Source organism: Eurypyga helias, unplaced genomic scaffold (genome assembly GCF_000690775.1).
Source record: "Eurypyga helias isolate BGI_N326 unplaced genomic scaffold, ASM69077v1 scaffold32048, whole genome shotgun sequence".
NCBI classification, from domain to species: domain Eukaryota; kingdom Metazoa; phylum Chordata; class Aves; order Eurypygiformes; family Eurypygidae; genus Eurypyga; species Eurypyga helias.
Window position 1 is genome coordinate 1087 of NW_010268100.1, and position 19854 is coordinate 20940.

General features: G+C 43.5%; 1 protein-coding gene across 1 annotated transcript; it reads right to left on the reverse strand.

The window, feature by feature from the left end:
* Positions 1–326: 326 nt before the first annotated feature.
* DNAJC6 (DnaJ (Hsp40) homolog, subfamily C, member 6) lies at positions 327–19543 on the reverse strand (the record flags this gene model as incomplete). Its single annotated transcript, XM_010157643.1, has 15 exons — positions 327–2564; positions 3432–3608; positions 5600–5745; positions 6114–6374; positions 7927–8052; positions 8789–8857; positions 10177–10311; positions 12713–13159; positions 13971–14051; positions 14154–14347; positions 14538–14617; positions 16209–16326; positions 16635–16829; positions 17574–17707; positions 19421–19543. Coding segments are annotated over 15 exons (2388 nt in total), but the record flags the coding sequence as incomplete, so codon positions are not given.
* Between the last annotated feature and the right edge of the window lie 311 nt (positions 19544–19854).

Consider the following 19854-nt stretch of genomic DNA (forward strand, 5'->3'; position numbering starts at 1 on the left):
GTTCTTATAATCATGTGGTAATGGGAACTGGGCTTCTTCACGTCGCCTGTTTCCTCTTGAGGAAATAAAAGCTCTAGGGGAAAAAAGTGTTTGTCCCTAGGGCAAGTAATTTATGGTTACGTTTACGTGTACCACACAGGTCCCACCCAACCCCGTGCTAGAGCAACAGGGGTGGTACACGTAAGACAGTGTAGACAAAAAGAAGTTTCCACATACATGGATTCATTGTTGTTTATCCAGCATTTGCAAAGATATTACTCCAAACTCTGTTTAAAGCAAGAAGGTAGAAGTTTTTTCCCCACAAGCAAAAAAGATACCTGAATACATTAATTTGAGCTTTTTAATGTATATACAAATGTTTTAGACCAGTCACAATTTCATTGAGTATATACTGTATTTACAAAAATTACAATAATTTAGTCAAACAGTAAACCTGAACATTGATAACCTCTGCCACTACTAGATATGACAAGAAATTTTTGTTAACTATTTTGATATACATACATCCTAATACTTTCATGCATCCATAAAAACATTAGGGATGGAAGTAATCAAAGCTTAAGTGGGGTAGGGTTTCTTTTGGTAGATAAAGTTTAATGATGGATTTATATTTTGTGAATGTATGAGTATCCAGAGTTATGTGCCATGACAAACTCGATACAAAGCTAATGTAGTTTTTATTATTAAAAAAGTATGTTATAGTAATGAGATCCTTTTTATTATATAGGCATAGGTCACAATATCTACAAATGTGAATGAGAAACAATAAACCAACAAATCACGGGAACATGATTCACATTCCAGTTATCTCTTTAAATAAGACAAGCACATACTGGATCAAAACATTAATAAATAACATCCAGTTTGTTACTATTACCTTAAGGTCTTTTACATAAAAGGAGACCTATGTGTTGGTTTCACATTTTCAATTAATGGTAGTAAATAATGGACCAATACAACAAAAGGATGACTTTTATACAGAAAGCAATGTACTCTGACACTGTCTTTGCAGTAGAAGTTTTGCCACTTGAAAATGTAAGTGCAACAACAAGTGGATTGTCTTTAAAAACCACCAGCTCTATAGACTCGCATCGCATGGCAACCTGCCCTTTAAGCAGTAAATACAACTGATTTCCTGCCCATCTTCTGAATCTACCTGCCCTTTCAGAGCTCAAAGACAGATACAACATGTTGGTAAATAAACTGCCAGCTTTAGCTGTTCTCCAAAAGGAGAACGCCAGAATTTGGGGTGAAGAGTGTAACTTGTTTAACTAAGAAAGATGCTTCAAGTTTAGCATCAGAGATATTTCCTTGTGATATTATTGCTTTGGTCGAATATCAACTTTTAAGATAATCAATTTGCACTGTGTTTGCCTCCAAAATCAGACCTGGTCTGCAGATGTCTACATGACAGCTTGTACACCATGGTCTGAAAAGTGAAGTTGCAACAGGATGCATTTCTGCCAAGAGCCTTTGCCAAGTACTCTGGAGTTGATAAAGGCATAGAGGTGATATAAGTGGGCTGGAAAAAGTGTCCTGAATCCTCAGGAGCGTTACCTATATACTGGGAAATTTCTAAAACTTTGCAGCAGAGTTTTAGTTTGTTGATATTTCTTTTGTTTGATGGTTTCAAGCTACTGATGAGAACTTCATGGGAAATGCAGTACATGCTCATTCTTTACTTGTACAAATGTGGATTCACCCTTCTCCCCCAATTCCCTATTGCCCCTGGAACTGCTGTTTAACAAACCAACAAGGTGCTGTTCAACATCAGTTACTTGTTTGCTTTAAAACACACTCACTCCATAATGCTGAGGAAATTCTTCTGCACATTTCACTGCTGGACCGTTAGGTGAAGTGCAGTATTAATGCGTAAAGCAGCAGTCAAGCTGCCACACTGATCTAACCCAGGATTCAGCTTCGTCTCTACTCAGACATACTATACTAGATGAGCAATTAAGCAGCAAATGGTAACCGTTAGTAGTGTGCCTAAACCACATCTGAGCACTTAAATTTCATAAAACTTTGATCCAAACCTAGGAAGAAAGTACATTGAAGTTTGGGCTTCACCACCAGTTACTGAAGTCAACTGAAGTGTCGCCATAACACATATCACAAAAAAGTAGGAAATTCGCCAGCTATGCTGTGTCCAAGACAGAACAATTCCACCTTTTCCCAGAATGTGTTCTCTCTCGCCCCACTTGAATCCAAAGAAAAATATGAAGAATACAAGAAACTGTAACCCCATGGCTCTCATATGGCAAGCCAGTGGCTAGAGTTCCTCTGAGCTCAGGAGTCTCGATACAATATAAGGAAACCTTTCTTCTCTTCTTCAAGGTAGTATTAGGCTTAGTTTTCTGAAACTTCTGAATTTCCAGCCAGAGTTTGGTTGATCTGTGACACTTGTGACAAAAGACTATATAAGCACTAGCACAGGTCTGCAGTGGAGACTGAGAAAGTACCTAATACAAGGGTTTTTGTCCTTGGTTTTCAAATTCTGACCAGGCATCATTTAGCTCCATAAATATCATCTTTGCATATTGTTCGTATGGCTGCCCAGTAGCCTGGAATAAAAACAGAAAGAGGGGTATCACATCTACCAATTCCAACCACAAAAAGTTGACATTGGAGCAGCTAGATTCTCAAGCGGTTGTAATTCACTTGCCACAAATAGTTTTCACTTACTCTTTGACAAGAATAAGCTCGTGTTGAGGGCTGCTTACCTTGTTTAAAGCTTAAGCATTTCTTGGCTCTTCAGAGCTGATAACCCCCCAGAGTGTGACAAAGCAATGCAGCCCCAAGGGCAAAAAATTTAACCTAGGCTTTGCAAGAGGCATTTTACCTGCAGAGCTGCCGCCTGACTCAGTTCCTTGATAAAAGCAGTATTCCTGCAAGGCCCTGGGCAGCCCACATCTCCAGCCTTGCCCACTGCCCCGAAAGTCTCAGGGCCTCCATTTCCTTAAAAGTGGAAGCCTCATCACCACAGGGGTTTCCCAGACGGCATCACTGCCCTCTGGTCGGCAAGTGTAAGCAGCAAGACTGCAAGCCACAAGTTGGATAAAGAGGTAACCTGACTCTTCCATTTCAGAAGGTTAAAACCCCAGTCCTCTCATACGCCTTTATCACACCCTCATCTCCTACAGCAGGCACAATACTCTGGACTGTTGTTCACCACCAATATGGCTTAGAGTCAAAGTGAGGGTGACACAAGCTGAAGATCCGAATCTCTGTTGCTTGAAGCAGCATGTACCAAGCACAGTCTGGGGGCTGGGAGTGGTTAGAGTTCTCACCTTTCAGATATGGGCAAAAATATTGAGCTAGTACTTTTGGCAAAGCTGTTTGTAGCAATAAATTAAGCAGTCACATTCAACACGTTATAATTAAGAGAACAGCGACAATTTCTGAACAATGTGGAACTAGGAAAACCTTACCTTGTCAGGATGAACGACAAGCACCGCTCGCCGGTAGACCTTCTTCACTTGCTCTGGTGTGACGAGATCTGCCATACTAACAGGTTTCCACTTGGTCTCCCCTGCCCATAAGACCGTATGCATTGTGGACAGCAGCGCTCTTATGTTTCTCTCCTTCCCTTCAATCCATTCCAGGACCTGGAGGGAAGAATGCGAGTCTCGATTTATGCCCTACATTAGGTATTCCAGTAGGTAAAGGTTCTTCATTTGAATAGCAACGACTCCAAGGAGAATCTTACGTTTCTTTCCAAGCTATAGAAAACCTTTGGAAGACATTTGTCAGTCTCTACTTTTCCATTAATTTTTATGTGACTGCTTGAAATTTAAGACAGACTTAGAGCAACATCTCTGCTAAAAATACCAAGGTGGTAACGCTTATGAAGAGTCATTAGATGGAATAGTCCAAAGAGAAACGAAATGTTTAACGGTGTGGCTCTTCAGCCAGCTTAATGGCACACCTAAGGTAAACTCAACTAGAACTCTGCTGTGGATGTGTATCTTCTGTGCATGTCTAGACTTAAGTCTAGAAGACTCATGTTGGAGGTTGGCTTCAATACAAATCTTTCTAAGCTCTAAGTCAGAAGCCTCAATTCTCTCCACATCCCTATTTTCTACCTGCAATCCAGCGGTCAAATAAAGCAATAGGTAGTCTGCTTTCCTAGGTGAAGTTGTCCCCCTTAGTGGTTGCCATCTTAGCCTACGGCTGGAGAAGGGAAGGAGGAAAGGGAAGTAAACGTGAAAACCAAAGTGTAACTAGATCTAACACTTCCAGGCCGAACTGAAGTGACCCATTGAAATAAAATGCATTGGAGCAAAGGGAATTGTATTGCGAAGGGAGAATCAGCTGGGTATTCCAATGATTTGGCAGCTGGCTGGGGGGGAAAATGTTGCACACATTAAGTAGTACCACATGAATCGCTGAAGCTGTACATCTTATGAATTGTGAAAACTACTGCCCACATGATGGCCTGACAGCTGTCCGGCTTGGTTACAAGTGGCTGATGTTTGTGTTCAGCATGGTTGCAGGCACATACTTTCCAAAGGTTAAAAATAAGTAATTTTTAAAGAAAAATCTTCATTCTGTCTTCCAGAAGTTTGCTTGTCTTTTCCTCTCAGTTCTGTATCCTTACGTAATTATAATTTGTGGTTTCATATTTCAAATGTAGAGCGGGACAGGCTGAATTTCCTTCCCTTCATAACAGATCTGTAGTTTGGCAATTTATTGAGGAGAGATGACACAACTCCAAAGCTGGCAAGATTAATGAGACAGAGGATTAGTTCAGTTAGCTGTGCCTGCTAATCAGGGCAGGAGCAATGTGGAAGACCAGCAGCCCTGACGGTAACACTGAGCAAACCACTGTTTGCCAAAGTCTGGTCTAGGACAGAAATGTAACCTTGGAGTTTTAAATCTATTCCAGAGGATGTTTACATCTCCAGGAAAAACATGGGAATTTATTACTGTGAACAAACAGCAGGAAGTTCTCACATTCTGCCCCAAGATAATCTCATTATGGGGAGAACATCCCTCATTTCACCAAAACCTGGGTTTAGCAGAAGGACTGGCAGAGACTGTCACGGCTTTTATCTGGTTTATTTGTAAGAAGCTGTTTCAGAACAGAGGTTTTACCGCTTTTTCTAAGTAGCATGTCTCATCCTGATGAGAGAGCAGAGATTCTTCCAGATACTCCCCAACACCTGCAGTTTAGGTCTCTGTCTGGTTACACTAGCTCATTGCTCCCTGGCATGTGAGTGGGGAGCACAGCAGATTATGATGCTATCAGGTTTAGACACCTACTTTGTGGAAAGCAAGCATGAGAGATAGTACATGGTCCTTGGGATCCAGCAATGCTGGATTTTATTCTAGCACTAACATACTTTTTTATCAGTATATTTAGCTAGAGTATTTTTAGCAGATTTTATTTTAGTACTAAAATAAAGCACTAAAACAGGAGGATAGCTTCTTGCACTCAGTGATCTGAAAGATTTGCTGAGCTGCCTCACACGCAGGACGGCTGGTGGTGAACTGCCCCGTCTACCTTTCAGGGTCAGTGTTTCAAGCTGCCTCCGGCATGATAAGAACAAAAGACATGTTGAATGATTGTAAGAGCACAAACAAGAATATTGCTTACTTTCAGTTTTTCAGGGTCCATCTCCTTAGCCATTTCTTCTTTTCTCATCTCTGCTATTGTTTTGGGGCCCTTCTTGTCCTTGTGGGCATTAAAGCCTTGACCAGATAATAGATCTTCGAAATCTGCAGACACTTTTGGCTTTGAATCTTGAAAAATGAAAATATTTGATGTCGTTATCACAGTACAGATTTATTTAACGCTGCTTTTCTACCCAAGCCACCCCCCACACTTACCACTACAACAATCTCCCAGTGCTAATGAGTGTGCAGGTTCTCACAAGAGAGGCATAGGCTAATGTTACTCTTGAATTATTATTATCAAAGCCCAGTTGAAATACAGGATATCCTAAATATTACCATGCTTTAGAGTCTAGGACAGGACAACTCATGTTGAACTTTATATATCATCAAACGACAGGAACGACTTACATCTTAGACCCTAACCTGTTCAAGTGAGCATTAAAACAACATTAGAAGGAGCCAACTTTTGGGGTGCTGAGCTCTGAAAAGCTTACCAACGTTAGCTGGTCCTTTCCCGCGTTCGTTTTGTGCTCCCGGCATTGCTGAGAAACTCACGTTGTAATTGGGCTTGTTCTGGGGGGAGGCATGAGGCATGCTTGGCTGGGCCTTGGGTTGCGCCTGCTGCCAGCCATAGCCAGCTCCTTGCTGCCAACCGCTGCCGCCCATGGGCTGGGGAGAGGGTTTCTGCGGCGAGGGGGGGAACCCTCCACCCATGCCCGTCGGTGTAGTTGGTTTACTAGCAAACGAAGGGCCACCTGCAGAGTAGGGGGGGAAGGAGTGACAGTGGGCATTAGCAAACTTGCCTTCTGAAAAAGGGACTTAAGCAACACCCCCCCCAGGCAGCTGGCTTCTATTTTCAGCTCTGCCACACGCTTCTTTTTGCAACATCAAGCAAAGCCCTTCGATTTTGCTGTCAGTGCTCTGCAAGCTGCTTAAAAACCAGCACCTGCCTTTGAAGGCTGCACAGGAATTGGCGTAGCAGCTCACTGGGGAAACGCAGGGAAAGCAATGTGCGGCTAACTGGGAACCACAGCTGATGGGTGTTATGGGGGCAACATCAAGCTGACATATGCTCAACTAATATCTCCGTATGCCGTGTTGACGTAATACCATTCCAGAGTTGTGTGCTTCAGCACCTTATTACTTTAGGGGATGCTCCTCTGGCTTAGCTTGTGGTGGGAAGTAGGCAGTGTTGATGTTTTATTATTTGAGCTGAACATCCGTGCTCAACTTTGAGCTCTGAAACATGTCATGGAAACTGGATCGAGTGCTTTTGACTGAGTAATGAACAACAGAAATGTGGTTAAATATCCTGTGGCTGCCAAGTCGTTTGTTTTTCAACTCCATAACTTCACTACAGAATAGATGTTTTAAAAGCACCTCGATGGCTCTGACATGGGTCTTGGCACACATTTTATTTTGCTCCTGCAGAGCAGCTCGTGATCCAGCCGAGGGAACTGGGAAACCCAATTCCAGAACCATGCTGGTACTGACGCAAAGGAGAAAACAAACATCAGCTAAAACCACAATGGCTTGCAAAGAGCTGAGGACAGTGACAAAGGGGGAGGGAAAAAAGGGGGGGAAAAAAAAGAATCTATTTACCAGAGTCAGAGAAGCTGACATGCTGGGTTTTAAGGAAAAATTTAAATAATTGGTCAGATCTGTCTTTTTAACACTGGGGTCAAGGGTTTGCTGATTGTTTTCCGAGATAAAACAAGGAAAAAATGCTTGCCTAAGCAGTCAAGCACAGAGTCTTTTTTGCAGCAAGGTGCAAATGAAAATGGGTTCAGACTCCACCTTCAGACAGTACTGCAAATTAGAGGCAGTTTAGTGACATTCCACAGGTTTCCTCCCAAAGGACAAAAATGAGCCAAGCCTTGAAGGAAACAATTCCTCAAGGACTCCTTTGAAGAGCCAAAGCCTCCTCGCAGGCACTGCTCCAAGGTCTGTAGCAACAGTTCTCCAGTCGGAGTTAATCACAGAGCATCTTTAGCCAGAGACAGTTTAGACTTCGGAGACAGAGGTTATGCTTTGCAATCCATATAGCTTACCGAGGTCCCAACAAGTTGTTTGCAGTTATTTTGTTGAAGGATCAGTAAAAGCACAGATTTGTGAGAGCTTACAGAGAATCAGGCAGAAGGGAACGCTTGAAAGCGGCATTGGCATGCAAGTAGGCTGAGAGGACCCATAGAGCGCTCTGCCACGTACCAGGCTGTTGATCCTATTTCTCTAAAACAGAGCTGGTAGGTTTTGGGGGTTTTTTGTTTGGTTGGTTTTGTTTTAATAAGGGATGCAAACCTGCTAAACTTGCTCCAAGAGTCCCCAGATCAGCAAATGGATCCAGCGTTTGGGGTTTAGGCTGGTGAGTGGGAGTGCTATGGAGGGATCCTGTAGGACTGGTAGCAGCTGACTTACTTCCCACACTTAGGCCACCTTAAAGGCAGGGGGAGGAGGAAGAAGGGGAGAAAGAGAAAAGAAAAAAATAACTCAGTTTTTATCCTTATTTTACATAAGTGCAGCTCCTACCCAGTGCTCAGTCACATGATGCTGGAAAACTGCTGTTAAAATTGTGTGCTATTGTCAGGTTCCTAAGCAGTCTCAGCTCAGTGTTGGCCCAGACTAGTTGCACACCCACTCACAATTAGGCTCATGTTCCCTAGACTGTCTGCAGTGACAGAGCGATTATGATAAATGGATATATTTTAAAAACTCGAAGCCTTCAGAAAGCAACTTTTGGTAGGATATGCGTACTCTCCCAAGATGAGAAAGAATCATGCTATTGTTTAGTGGCACTTCACAGATCCTTCTCTTGGTTTTACACTGGAATGAAACACAACTATATACATCCTCGCTGACCATCTGTCCCACTGCAGGCCCTGGTTTCTTGAGGAAGGAAACCCAGATTTGTTAACAGAAGGTTTTTGGTAGTCTCTAGCCAGATCCTCACTTGGATGACTGAGAGACCAGCAAAACAGGCAGCCTACCTGCTGCCATTGAGTTGAGCCTAATTAAAATCCTGATTGAAGTTTTGTTGTATTAGTCAAAGTGCTAAGCAGCAGAAAGAGGGAACCTTTTTCTCTACAGTCCCTGGTAGCATCTTCCATCTGCTCTTCCTCTCTCAGGGCTCCTTAAGGGTTTTTGTTGTGTGCTGAATTTTTGTGATACATACCTGGTTTGTTGGGCCAGTCCCAACCACCGGAAACATCTGGTTGTATGGAAACCGTGGGTGTGCTAGAAGCTAAGCACAATAATTACATACAAATATCTCAAACCAGTAGAGCAAAACCAACATAATCCAACATCTAGGAAGATTAGGGGCCAAGCAGCAGAGACGGCATTGTGTCCACCTACCATTTGCTAATTAGAAGTGAAGGCGTCCCCCACAATGGGCATTGCAAATTTAATGTTTACTTCTGATCTCAAACTCTACAGAGGTAAGTGGGGAAGGATGCGAATTTACAGTCTTTGTTTTATGGTGGCTTTGGTCAGAGGCTTTACATACTTTTTATAAGAGCCTTACCACCAGAATAACATATGGGGTTTGGTGTTTCTGAATACATCTCAATCCAAGGAAAAATTCTACGTGCAAAGGGAAAGGTTGGAAAAAAACAAATACAGCAAAGCAATCCACACAGATGTAAACTAGAAAGAACAGAAAGTCCTTCCTTTAACCCTGCATCAAATAAAGTTTGTACATCTATGCAGTTCACCCTGCCAGCAGTTCATTATCTGTAGACACTAGACTGTAATTTAATACCTCATCGTGCTGGGATACCATTTAAATTCCTCTCATTATTGCAGCCAGCTCCAAGGGTGACCCAACCGACTTATTCTACCCAATACCCGCATTTGGCAAAGCAAGGACACGAGCAGTGCCAGCAGCACACTAGTTCCCTCCTTTGTCATTTCTGGCTTTCCAGCGAGACGGTTGCACCCAAGGGACACGTGTTAGATGATCAGACACAAACGAATTCTTATCTGAATTTGTTTCAGAGAAGATTATAGCGTTAAATTCTAGCACAGGCAGAGAAGGAGACAACTAAGGGATATTTCAAACAAAGTGAGAGAAGAAAAAAATTCTCTCTCTTCAAATAAGAGTCAAATTCAACTGTGAATTTGGCCAGGATTACTATCAGATCCAAAGAAAGCAAATGCCTGTAACTAAAATCACCAAAAGACATGTGATTTCTCTGGCAAGCTTAACATGCCATGCTCTATTTAGCTCAATTAATTGTAGTTTGGTCCGAATGAGACCTCATAACCACAGGAATATGCAGGCAGACATTCTTCATGGTATCTTTTTTCATGTATACAAATAGCTTATTAATTAAGTACAAGACTTGAGCAAAACAAGACTCACCCTCAAGTTATGAATACGCTTTAAATCTAGAGAGAAAAAGCTCTTTCCTGTTTAGTGGAGTTTCTGTGGTTCAGAGTCATTTTATGGTAAGCATCAGTTTGTACTTAATAGCTCCAGCACGATTTGAAAGCAGCATTTCATGTTTACTTAAATATGCTAGAAAAGCCTCAGTTTCTTACCCATGTGAAAGGGATCGCTGTGCACAGTTGGTGAAGGGCTTCTTGTTGCTTGAAGGAAAGGATCACCAGGGACAGTTGATGAACCAAGAAAGGAACCCAGGAGGTCTGGACCAGTTTGCTTAGGGCTACTTCCAAATGGATCAAAGGCAGCCGCTGTAAAAACATATTTGAGAAAACTAAATCGTTAACTTGTACAATGAATGTGCTTCAGGGAAGAAACACTGGTGTGTGACGAAGAAAAGCTAACACCTGCAGATAACAAGAGGAGACTGTGGGAGAGCAATTGGAAAATACCAGTACCCTAGCCAAATGCTGGAGGACAGAGAGCCACATGACTTGGTCATGGCAACATGCTTGTTGATCCCATCTGTCTTTTCCAAATAGTGGGGCTGAATTTAGAGGCAGCCGAAGCAAGTAGTTAGATGCTTCGCTACTTCTGATGAACTTTCGACTTGCACATACTGCCAGTACATAAATGGATGGCAAGGGACAGTCTGGAGCTTGGAGTTAGGGCGCTGGCACAACTCCTGCTTCCTCTCAAGAGGTGAACGCATCATTTGCGATGATTTTAGGCTGTCAGAGGTTATGCATGTCAAGGGTAAAAGGACTGTCTTTTAGAAGTAGCTTTAGAAAATAACTGGTCTCTTTCCTACATAGCATCACGTGTTACAAAAGTCCAGTTCATTCTCAAACTCCATTTTTAATCAATCTGCTTAGCCTCCTGTTCATGTGAAAGAACCAACAAACCCACCAACAAAAGAAACCCCTGTGAAGTCACTGAAATTCTTATTTGCCAACAATTTTAAGGTAAAGTGCATCTTGAACAGAGATGCAATATATACTACTGTAAGAAAGACACAATCCTGAGACACTGTGCATTATGTTAATGATGCTACTTATTACTTCTGTAACTCATTGTTTAGGATACTCAATAAATTACTAGTCTTGACTGATCTCACACACCCTTATTCTTGCTTTCCTGGCTGGACACAATTCAGCTGCGCAATACTTTTTCCTCTCCCTTTCAAGCACCAATCTGGCCTCTGCAAAACAACTCCTGTTGCTATCCTGCTTGACAGCAACATCCAGAAATCTCTACTGATATTGTTGCTGCACCTCAGCCTTGCGAGGTACGTGTCTGCACAACCTTCCCACGCGTGGGAAAAGCTCTCAGACTGAGCATACAACGGAAGATGAACCTTTTCCGTATACAAATGGCCCAATTTCTTCCACTGAAACTTGTTTTCTTCTCACCTCCCTATGTCCAGTCCTTCTTCCCTCCCTACAAGTCTCAGTATGAGGAGATTATAACTGCTCCTGTCCCTTGTGCTTTTAAAGACACCACACACAAATCTGGACTTTGAGAAAACTAGTAGAGAAACCTTCCCAAACCTGCCATTTTTTTTCTTCTAGGTAAGAAAGGAGGACTCAAGAAGAGTCTTCAGAAGTTGGCTGCATGCCCATCTTGTGGTAGGTGCTACTAGTGTCAGCCCCAGCACTGCCCAAGCCTGCACCTCCTTAACAAAATGAAAAAATACCATTTCTGTACAAGAAAGTTGTCAGGTGTTGCAAATGCTATAAGTTATTAGTTGCTGAGAAAAAGTTAAGTAAGCATACTGTGGTCTTCGAGTCAGGTACATGTTGACGACGTCAGGTCTTACGATCACACAACCATTTGAGTTGGAAAAGACCCCTAAGACCACCCAGTCCAACCGTTAACCCAGCACTGCCCAGCCCACCACTGACCCCTGTCCCTCAGCACCTTGTCCACATGGCTCTGAATCCCTCCTGGGATGGTGATTCCCCCCCTCCCTCAGCAACCCCTTCCAATGCCTGACAACCTTTTCCATAAAGAATTTTTTTCTAAATTTTTCTTCAACTATAACATAAGGATTAGGTGAAACCAAACATGGGGAGGCTGTGCATCTCAGTGCCATGCACTGAGACCTGCTGTCAGCCTGCGACACTTGTTTACATTTTGCCTTTGGCCAAACTGACCACCTATTCAAGAGGCCGTCAGTAAATCTGAGCAACTTGGATTGCGCTCTTCACCTGTTCACTTAAAAATTATTTTCCCTTGCTCTCCTCTGTTTACTCAACTCTCCAAAATATCCCTCTTTCTAACATCTACTAACCACTCCTGACAGCCTGATCTCCATCTATCTTGGAAGAAACAACAGATCTTCTCATATTTCCTATCTTGTCTGCAGAAAGATCAGGAATAGAACTCTGTAGCCATATTTCATAGTCCAGGACCAGTATCATAGCTCCAAACCTCTAAAGTTAAAAGAGACAATAGATTCAAACTGCTATGGGTCAACCCAAAACCTAAGAGGCTTTTTGTTTTTAATGAATACATATTCTTCTCATATGCATTACTGGACACATAATAAGAGCAAAGCTAATGATCTCCAGTGGCTGTCAATGTAAGGAGCCAGCCAAACACTTAGGTGAGTTCCAGTAGAGACTTTAGGGAACAAACTAGATAATCTGGTTTGTGTTCTTGACTGCAAAGATGCACCAACTCCCGTCTCAGAGCTGAGAGTCTCATTACCTTCTCCTACCCTCGGGGACGGGGATGGGGATGCGGAAGCTGCAGATCGCCGAGGAGTTGACTGCACAGATCCAGGCCCTCCCACATGGAAGACCTCCTCTGCAGCGGGCTGTCCACTTTGACTCTGGGAACTTGGCCCACCAACCCCAAACAAATCATTCAGCAAGTCTGAGTTAGAGGGGGCAGCAGTGGGCTGCGAGGGAAAGCTCTTGCTCATAGGGCTACCATCCAGGCCCAGCAGGTCCACATCTTCAGGTGGAGGTGGTGCTGGAGGCTCTTGCTGCTTTTTGCTGTGTTTTGGTGTCCCATGAGGCTTGTCACCGCTGGCATTACTGTGCTGACTGGAAAGGGACAAGAGTTCGTCATCTGACTGTTCGCTTTCCTCATGCACCAACGCTGCTCGATCCTCTGAGGTGGGGTGAGAGCTACTTTTGTCAGATTTCTGATCTAAATGATGATTAAAAATAAAATTAGGTAGCTGTTAGTTTTGTCAACACAAAGGTCCCATAAAAAGCAACTTACATGCAGAATGAAAAGCTACCGAGAATATCACAGCAGCATCATTTGCAAAGATTAAAGTCTTTGCTGGTCTGTACTGTAAGGAACCAGCTTTAGTGATCAGGAAACAGAGGTTAACTGACAGCAAGGGTAATGCCCACAGACACAAACTGAACAAGTTTCTGGGTCAGGACCAAGCATCCAGGATGATCGCCAGCCATGCCTTAAAGCCCAGGCAAAAGAAGGCTCATTGTAAAGGCGTAGGGACATCAACCACCCTCCTGCTGGGCCCACAAGTATCTCTTACTCTGGGCTCCTACCTAGCACGGTGCTGATGCCAGAGGAGGAACATGGCATTCGGCAGCACCAGGAGATTTTCAAGGTGTCCAGCACTATTAAATGGCCTCTCAGACACTGTCAGTGTGACGTTGCCATAGTACTTTATATGCAATATTAGGTAAAAGCAGCTTAAATTTGGTTTTAGGACCAAGAAAACCTAGGAAAACGCTTTATAGTAGAACGAGGTCAATAATTGTCATATACGGCACAAGCAGGACATGTTTGAAGAGGACATTGTAGGAATTTAATCCCTACCCAATTGCAACACAAGGGTGTGACCAGCAATATCCTGTGATCTAACGGGAAAGACATGTTGCAATTGGATCCTTCACCCTGACTCTCTGCTCCGGGGGTGGGGCGGGGGGGTAAATAGTTTCTCTTGTACAAAGCAGGTTTTACTTTGAAGACCAAGCCTGCATACCTTGCCAGCTGAGCGATGAGAAGAATGCACTCTGTCCAACATTTCTTATGTTATCCTGGGGTGAATCGGTGGGACCTCTACCTGCAGCACAGAGCACCACATACATAAATAAAATCCAGCAAAGCCAAGTTCGGCATGCAGGTAAGCACGTAAATTAACTGAGCAAACCTGAGCAGCTCTTACCTGCCAAAGCAAGAGTGTCCTGATGCTCCTGATGAGAGGAGAAGAGAATGGTTGGATTGATGTCTTTCGTCGTGAAGTTCTCCCATGGGGGAGTTAATTCAGTTTGTCTGTCGGTGGACTGTATTTCTATCTCCAGTATAACATGAAAGAGCTGAGGGTATTTGTCTGGAGAGTCACAGGCATCCAGTTCAGGCCTAAATGGGGACAAGAGTTATACAGCTTTGCAGAAATATCCTTTCCCTTTTAACTGAACAACTCTTGTCCATGTATAAAGTCTTTTGATATATGCACGTGCACATACTTTACACGTGTGAATATTCTCCTTCAGCCTTCATAAGGCTTTTATGTTTCAGTTTTGATAAATGTTCAGCTTAGAGTACTCACTTGGTGAATTTTAGTGTGGTTGTTCCCAGGGCTATGAATCCAGTATGAAATTGAATTTGGAATATTTGTGTGTTGGTCATCTGAAACAAACAAACAAAAAAAACCCCAAAAAACAGAGCACCAGACTGAACAAGTGCTTAAATTAATGAAGTTAAAATGTTTCTTTATAGTACATGCAGACATTTTGTTAAACCCACCTTACTACCAGTTACTGTATAGACTAAATATAGTTGCTATTTCAGCTAAATCATTCCCCTTGTTCTACAGAAAGCAGAGCCTTTCCTTCTCAAACCCAAGTATTTCCAGCTGCCTCAAACCCTGCTGCTGTCTCCATACAGACTGCCTTCGCAGCACTGGGGAATATTCCTTCATTCCCTGCTTGTCCTTATTTCTGGGATCTGCTTGATGGTTTAGCAGTTAAACGAAACCAATGTATGTTTCCGCTAAATACACTGGAGCAACAGGTTTGTACCCCTGGAAAACACAAGACCACCTCACTTGCAGTAGAGGCTTCAGTAAAGTGTCACCTATACAGCAAACAGCACCAACAACAAATTAAGAGAAAAACATTCATTGGTCACTCCACAGCTTGAATACTAAGGTTTTGAACATATCATCAGGAAAATTATCAAGATCTCAGGTTAAAGAATCAGTGGATCAAGTGACTGAGAACACAGACACTGCACCCAGCTGGTTGTGGGAGTCTGGGAATGGTGCTGCTTGACCAGCCATGCAGCACCCACTGGCAGGGAGCAAATGAGGTGTACTCCAAGCAGGTGGGACAAAACTTGGTTCTTCCCTCACTTTTTATGCGTTAAGCCACTCCAATTTAAACAGGTTATTTCACCCAGTGAGACAATTAGCCCTCATCACTACAAAGGTTAAGGGAGCAACTCAATGTATGAGAGCTACTGATTTCAGTTTTTGCACATCCAAGTTTCCTAGTCTGAACAGGCTGCATTCCTCTTCCACAATCACAAGAGCCAGAGCACAGCATTTTAAAGTCAGTCTCCAAGCCAAGAACAGCAGACCAATAAATATTTTCACTTTCAGCACTGCTGCTCTGTTACAGGAAGGAGACATCAGGGTGTCCTCACCCCAGTACCCCTCTATCCTCACACCCCAGTTTCCATTGTCTCCCAGCTCTTTGATCTGCAAGTATTAAGAGGCGTTTTGGCTATGAAGACGGTGGCTATCAGACCAGTCTGCGGTTTAAACGCTCTTTCCCATCCCCATGACTGATCGAGCTGCCCTAATGACAAAAAAGGATGAAGGCTGCTCTAGAGGAAGCAAACCAGACACCGTGCAGGAGCGATGGCTCAGCAAGTCATTTGAAAATCTTCTTCCATCTTCTTAGGATGCATAGGTAGAGGCATTGGTGGTGGTTTGTCCTGAGCTTGTTACTGGTGGACAGTGTCTGTCTTCTGGAAGGACCCTGCACCCTACCAGTAGCCACCATCTCCACAAAGAGATACCAGAGGCATCATGGACTTCTCCAAACACAGTTCTTGGTTTTCACTTGGCACTGCTCAGATTTGTGTTATGTCTACTGTCAAGTAATGACACTTCCTACATCAGAGGTGCCACGTGCATTCTCAGACCCCATATTTAGCCATCACTTAGTCAGCTATATTGCCTCTACCGAGCAAGAGAAGCTAAACAAACTCCTACTTTTGCTTGAAGGCGTCCCCCGATGGTTGATCTCATATGGTAGACAGAAACAACAACATCTCCATGGACAGTTGCTCCCAGTGGAATAAGGACTTTCCCTTCTTGCACACGGTATTCTCTTTGAGGAGAAAAGAAGGAAATCCAGTTAAGCTCTCTTCCACAATGCTGTTAATACCCATCAACAACATCAGTATAACAGTTGTCATATCGTTCAGGCCAAGCAAACAGAAGGTGCACTCAGAGCTCTGCTTAATGTTAGGCTTCGTTGAAACAGAAACAGGCACCAACTTTCAATTAACACACGCACTCCTTCATTTATCGGGCAGCCTGGCAGTGGCCACAGCACAGACATTAGACACACTACAGCAAAACGAAAGCCTCCTTGCGTTAAGCTCCTACGGACAGCAGGAGATCACAGCTACTCACTTCATTCTTTCATACTCCTGGGACGTGGTGAGGATTCGGGTTTCTCCGCTGAGAATGTCGCAGAAGGGCCGGCACCCATTTCGTTGCTTATTGAAACAGGGGACTGGGCTGAGGGTGACTGACTTGATAGTAAGTGGTTTGCAGTGAGGAATGACAGGCTTGTCTGCTATTAGGTCACAAATGTATCCTATGTATCTGCAGGCAGAGAAAGCCATTACTGAAATCTCCGTCCAAAGTGACTAATTTTCATTCCAAACTTGAAGTCTATCTTGAAATCCAGTGAAAGTGTGATTCTTTCTCAGTTCCAGGCCTGGAGTTTCCATGTACTCCAGCATCCTTGCATCTGGCACAAAATCTGTGCTTCTGTTTCTGTTTAATTACAAGAACAAGAGCTCAAGTGGAAGGAAGCTGGCCTTTAGCTCTGAGCTGATTGTTTCTCCTCACCTTTTAGAAGAGAAGGTGCTGAGCAATGGATTCTCAGATTTACCAATAGAAGTTTGCATTCTATTTTACATACATGTAGCAGACTAATTACTTGGTTAGTCACGTACTGAAGGATCATTATGATAACATACACAACACTAGATCTTTTGTTTGCTCTGAGAGGCAGTTTTTCGTCTGCTTTATGGAAATTGTAGAATTGACTTTTTGACATTGTAAACTCCTGTAAGGATGAAGCTGACAAAGGGAGAGGGATTCACCCAGGCCCTATTAACTACAGGTTTGTCAGCTTTCCTGAACTAGTAAGCGAAGCTACTGTAACATTTCATCTTGTTCCTCCATTACTGTTATATCAGTGTGGGTAAATGGAAGTGGCCATAAACATCAGCTAAGCCCTGTCAAAGCGAAGTGCCATGGCTAATGCACGAGTAGTGCTTGGGCAGTTCCTAGGGTGAGGAATATAGCCTGCTCGCATAGCATTTAGCCAGAATACTCTACCTCCTGTGAGATGGCCACAGTACAATTCCAGGTCTCTTTGTGTTCAGCAACTGCATAGCAGGGCCTGGATTAGAGAAGAGGTGACAGAAGCAGAACATCGCACTGACCAGAACAGCTGAGGCTGCACGGCCATCCTGTTAAGGAAAGAGGTGGGGGGAGAAAAATGTGGAAATATCAGAGAAATCCTGTAAAATTCAGCAGAGCTTTAGACTTTCAGAGAACACTCTTCCTTAAATCACATAAAATAATTTCTCCAGGAAGACTAGGAACGAGACCGCATGAGAATGAGGAATTTCCAGTACTAATACCTAGTGGCACTGGCCTGGATCAAAGCTAAAATAATATCCAGTAACCAGCCAGAGCGAGGATGGTTTAGACTTGTTTTGAAAGCCCAGAAGTACATTTTGTCTACAAATGTGGATATTTTATGGCTGCTCCCAACCTGTGATATTATAATTATTTCAAATATAGGCCTGGAACTGGCCCCAGGAGTCAGAGTACACCCGTCCCTGAGCTACAGGCAGTGGCCTGCTCAGTACTACCAGAGTGCCATGCCACCCAGCTCATCTCCCACTTGTCAGAGGGGACAGCAGATCCCAGGAGTCAAGCCTCATTTACAAGGAAGGAGTGGGAAACCTGCTGCCCCATCAGGCAGGCACTCACCCTCAAAGGCTGAAACACAAGTTACACGAGCTCCTTGCCACTCCTTATTTCAGGCACTCCAACCACACTGTAGGATTTGCCACACCAGAGCTACCCAGACCCCAGTAACTTGCTGAGCCTGAGCACGTGCTCAAGGTTAACAAGGTATTTGCTTTTTTAAGGATTAGCCCCTGCCAATTGCTTCTGGAAAGACCTCTCCGGTCCATATGAACTTAAGTGGGTCTCTGTGGACTTCTTAGAAAGGGTTAAAAAGGACTCCCTGTCCTTTACAGCGTTATCCTGATATTCATTGCTCAAAGGTCAGTAAAGGAATTGGATTTTTGAGCTAGATTTCCAGAACTGGAGGCATAAAAAGTATCTTCACCTCTGCTTGAATGTAATTTATATTTTTATAAATATTTTTTATATTTGTAGCCACTGGCCGTGCTACGCAAGGCAGAAATGCTAGACTCCTATGTAAGGTCTCTGCAGCCTGGGACCAGTCATTTCCCCCATTTCTTCCAGTTTACCCTGATGAGGGCTGACATCCTCCTGGATTTAATTTAGGCTCCAGCACCAAACCAGAACTCTCCTTTTGGACATTACTGTCAATATTAAAGGTTGTATGGGTTAAATTACAAGTTAGTCATACAGAATCACAGCACTCGTGCATCCTATCTACATGCTGCCCAGTACCGGGTAGCCCTTTTGAGGGAATTAGCAGCCATTTAAGCTGTGGTGTACAAAGAGGAGCAGAAGGCAGCTGGATTTCTTCAGCCAGGCCTGAACAGTAGTGACCGCAAGAGACTAACAGTCTCGGTTCCACAGTTCAACAGAGTTCCCAACGACGTGTTTTCTCCCTAGCAGACTGCATTTTTGTTCTGCGACTATTTACAATAAAACGCAGAGCCCTAACAGGCTGACAGCCCTTATGGTCACTTCTTGGGTGAAGTTCAAACCTTTCTGCTACTCGTCACCTCTACAAGTTCACTGCCAGAACGACTGTGCTTCGCATTCCAAATTCCAGCTTAGCTGTGTAGCTGCATGTGGAAGACAATGTTCCCTTCTACGGGGGTGCATTTTGCCACATTTCTTTTTCTTTTAGAAATTGTCACCATCCTTGTACACAGACTCCAGACATGCCAAGTGCAATATGACTTAAGACTCCTAGGTGCAAAAATGCGGTTACTTCGTGGTGTACTTACCATGCAGTGGATGACACACACGTTTTTGGGGTTCTGCTGTAGCCAGTTGTGCATGTTCTTACAGACGGCGTAGAGGTTGTGCAGACTGGGCGCTTGTCGTACCGGCCAGCTACATTCCGATACCTACAGGAATCCCACGGTGAACAAAAGGCAGCTTCGTAAGAGTGTTAAGGCGCGCTTTTACCAATGCTTTCTGCCAAGAAACATACTTCTCTTTTACAACCTAGAGTTATGTGCTTGAAACCTACTCCACTCTCATGCATAATGCTGCTCCCTGACTTCCATGAATTATGAGGATGCAAACAAAAAAAAGAATGTTCAATTAAATAACATAATATTGATGTATTGTCACTGACTACACATTTTAAAATAATTCACATTCCAAGTCAGATTATCTGGAGTGGGCCTTTCGCAACACTCCAGTCTCGCAGTAG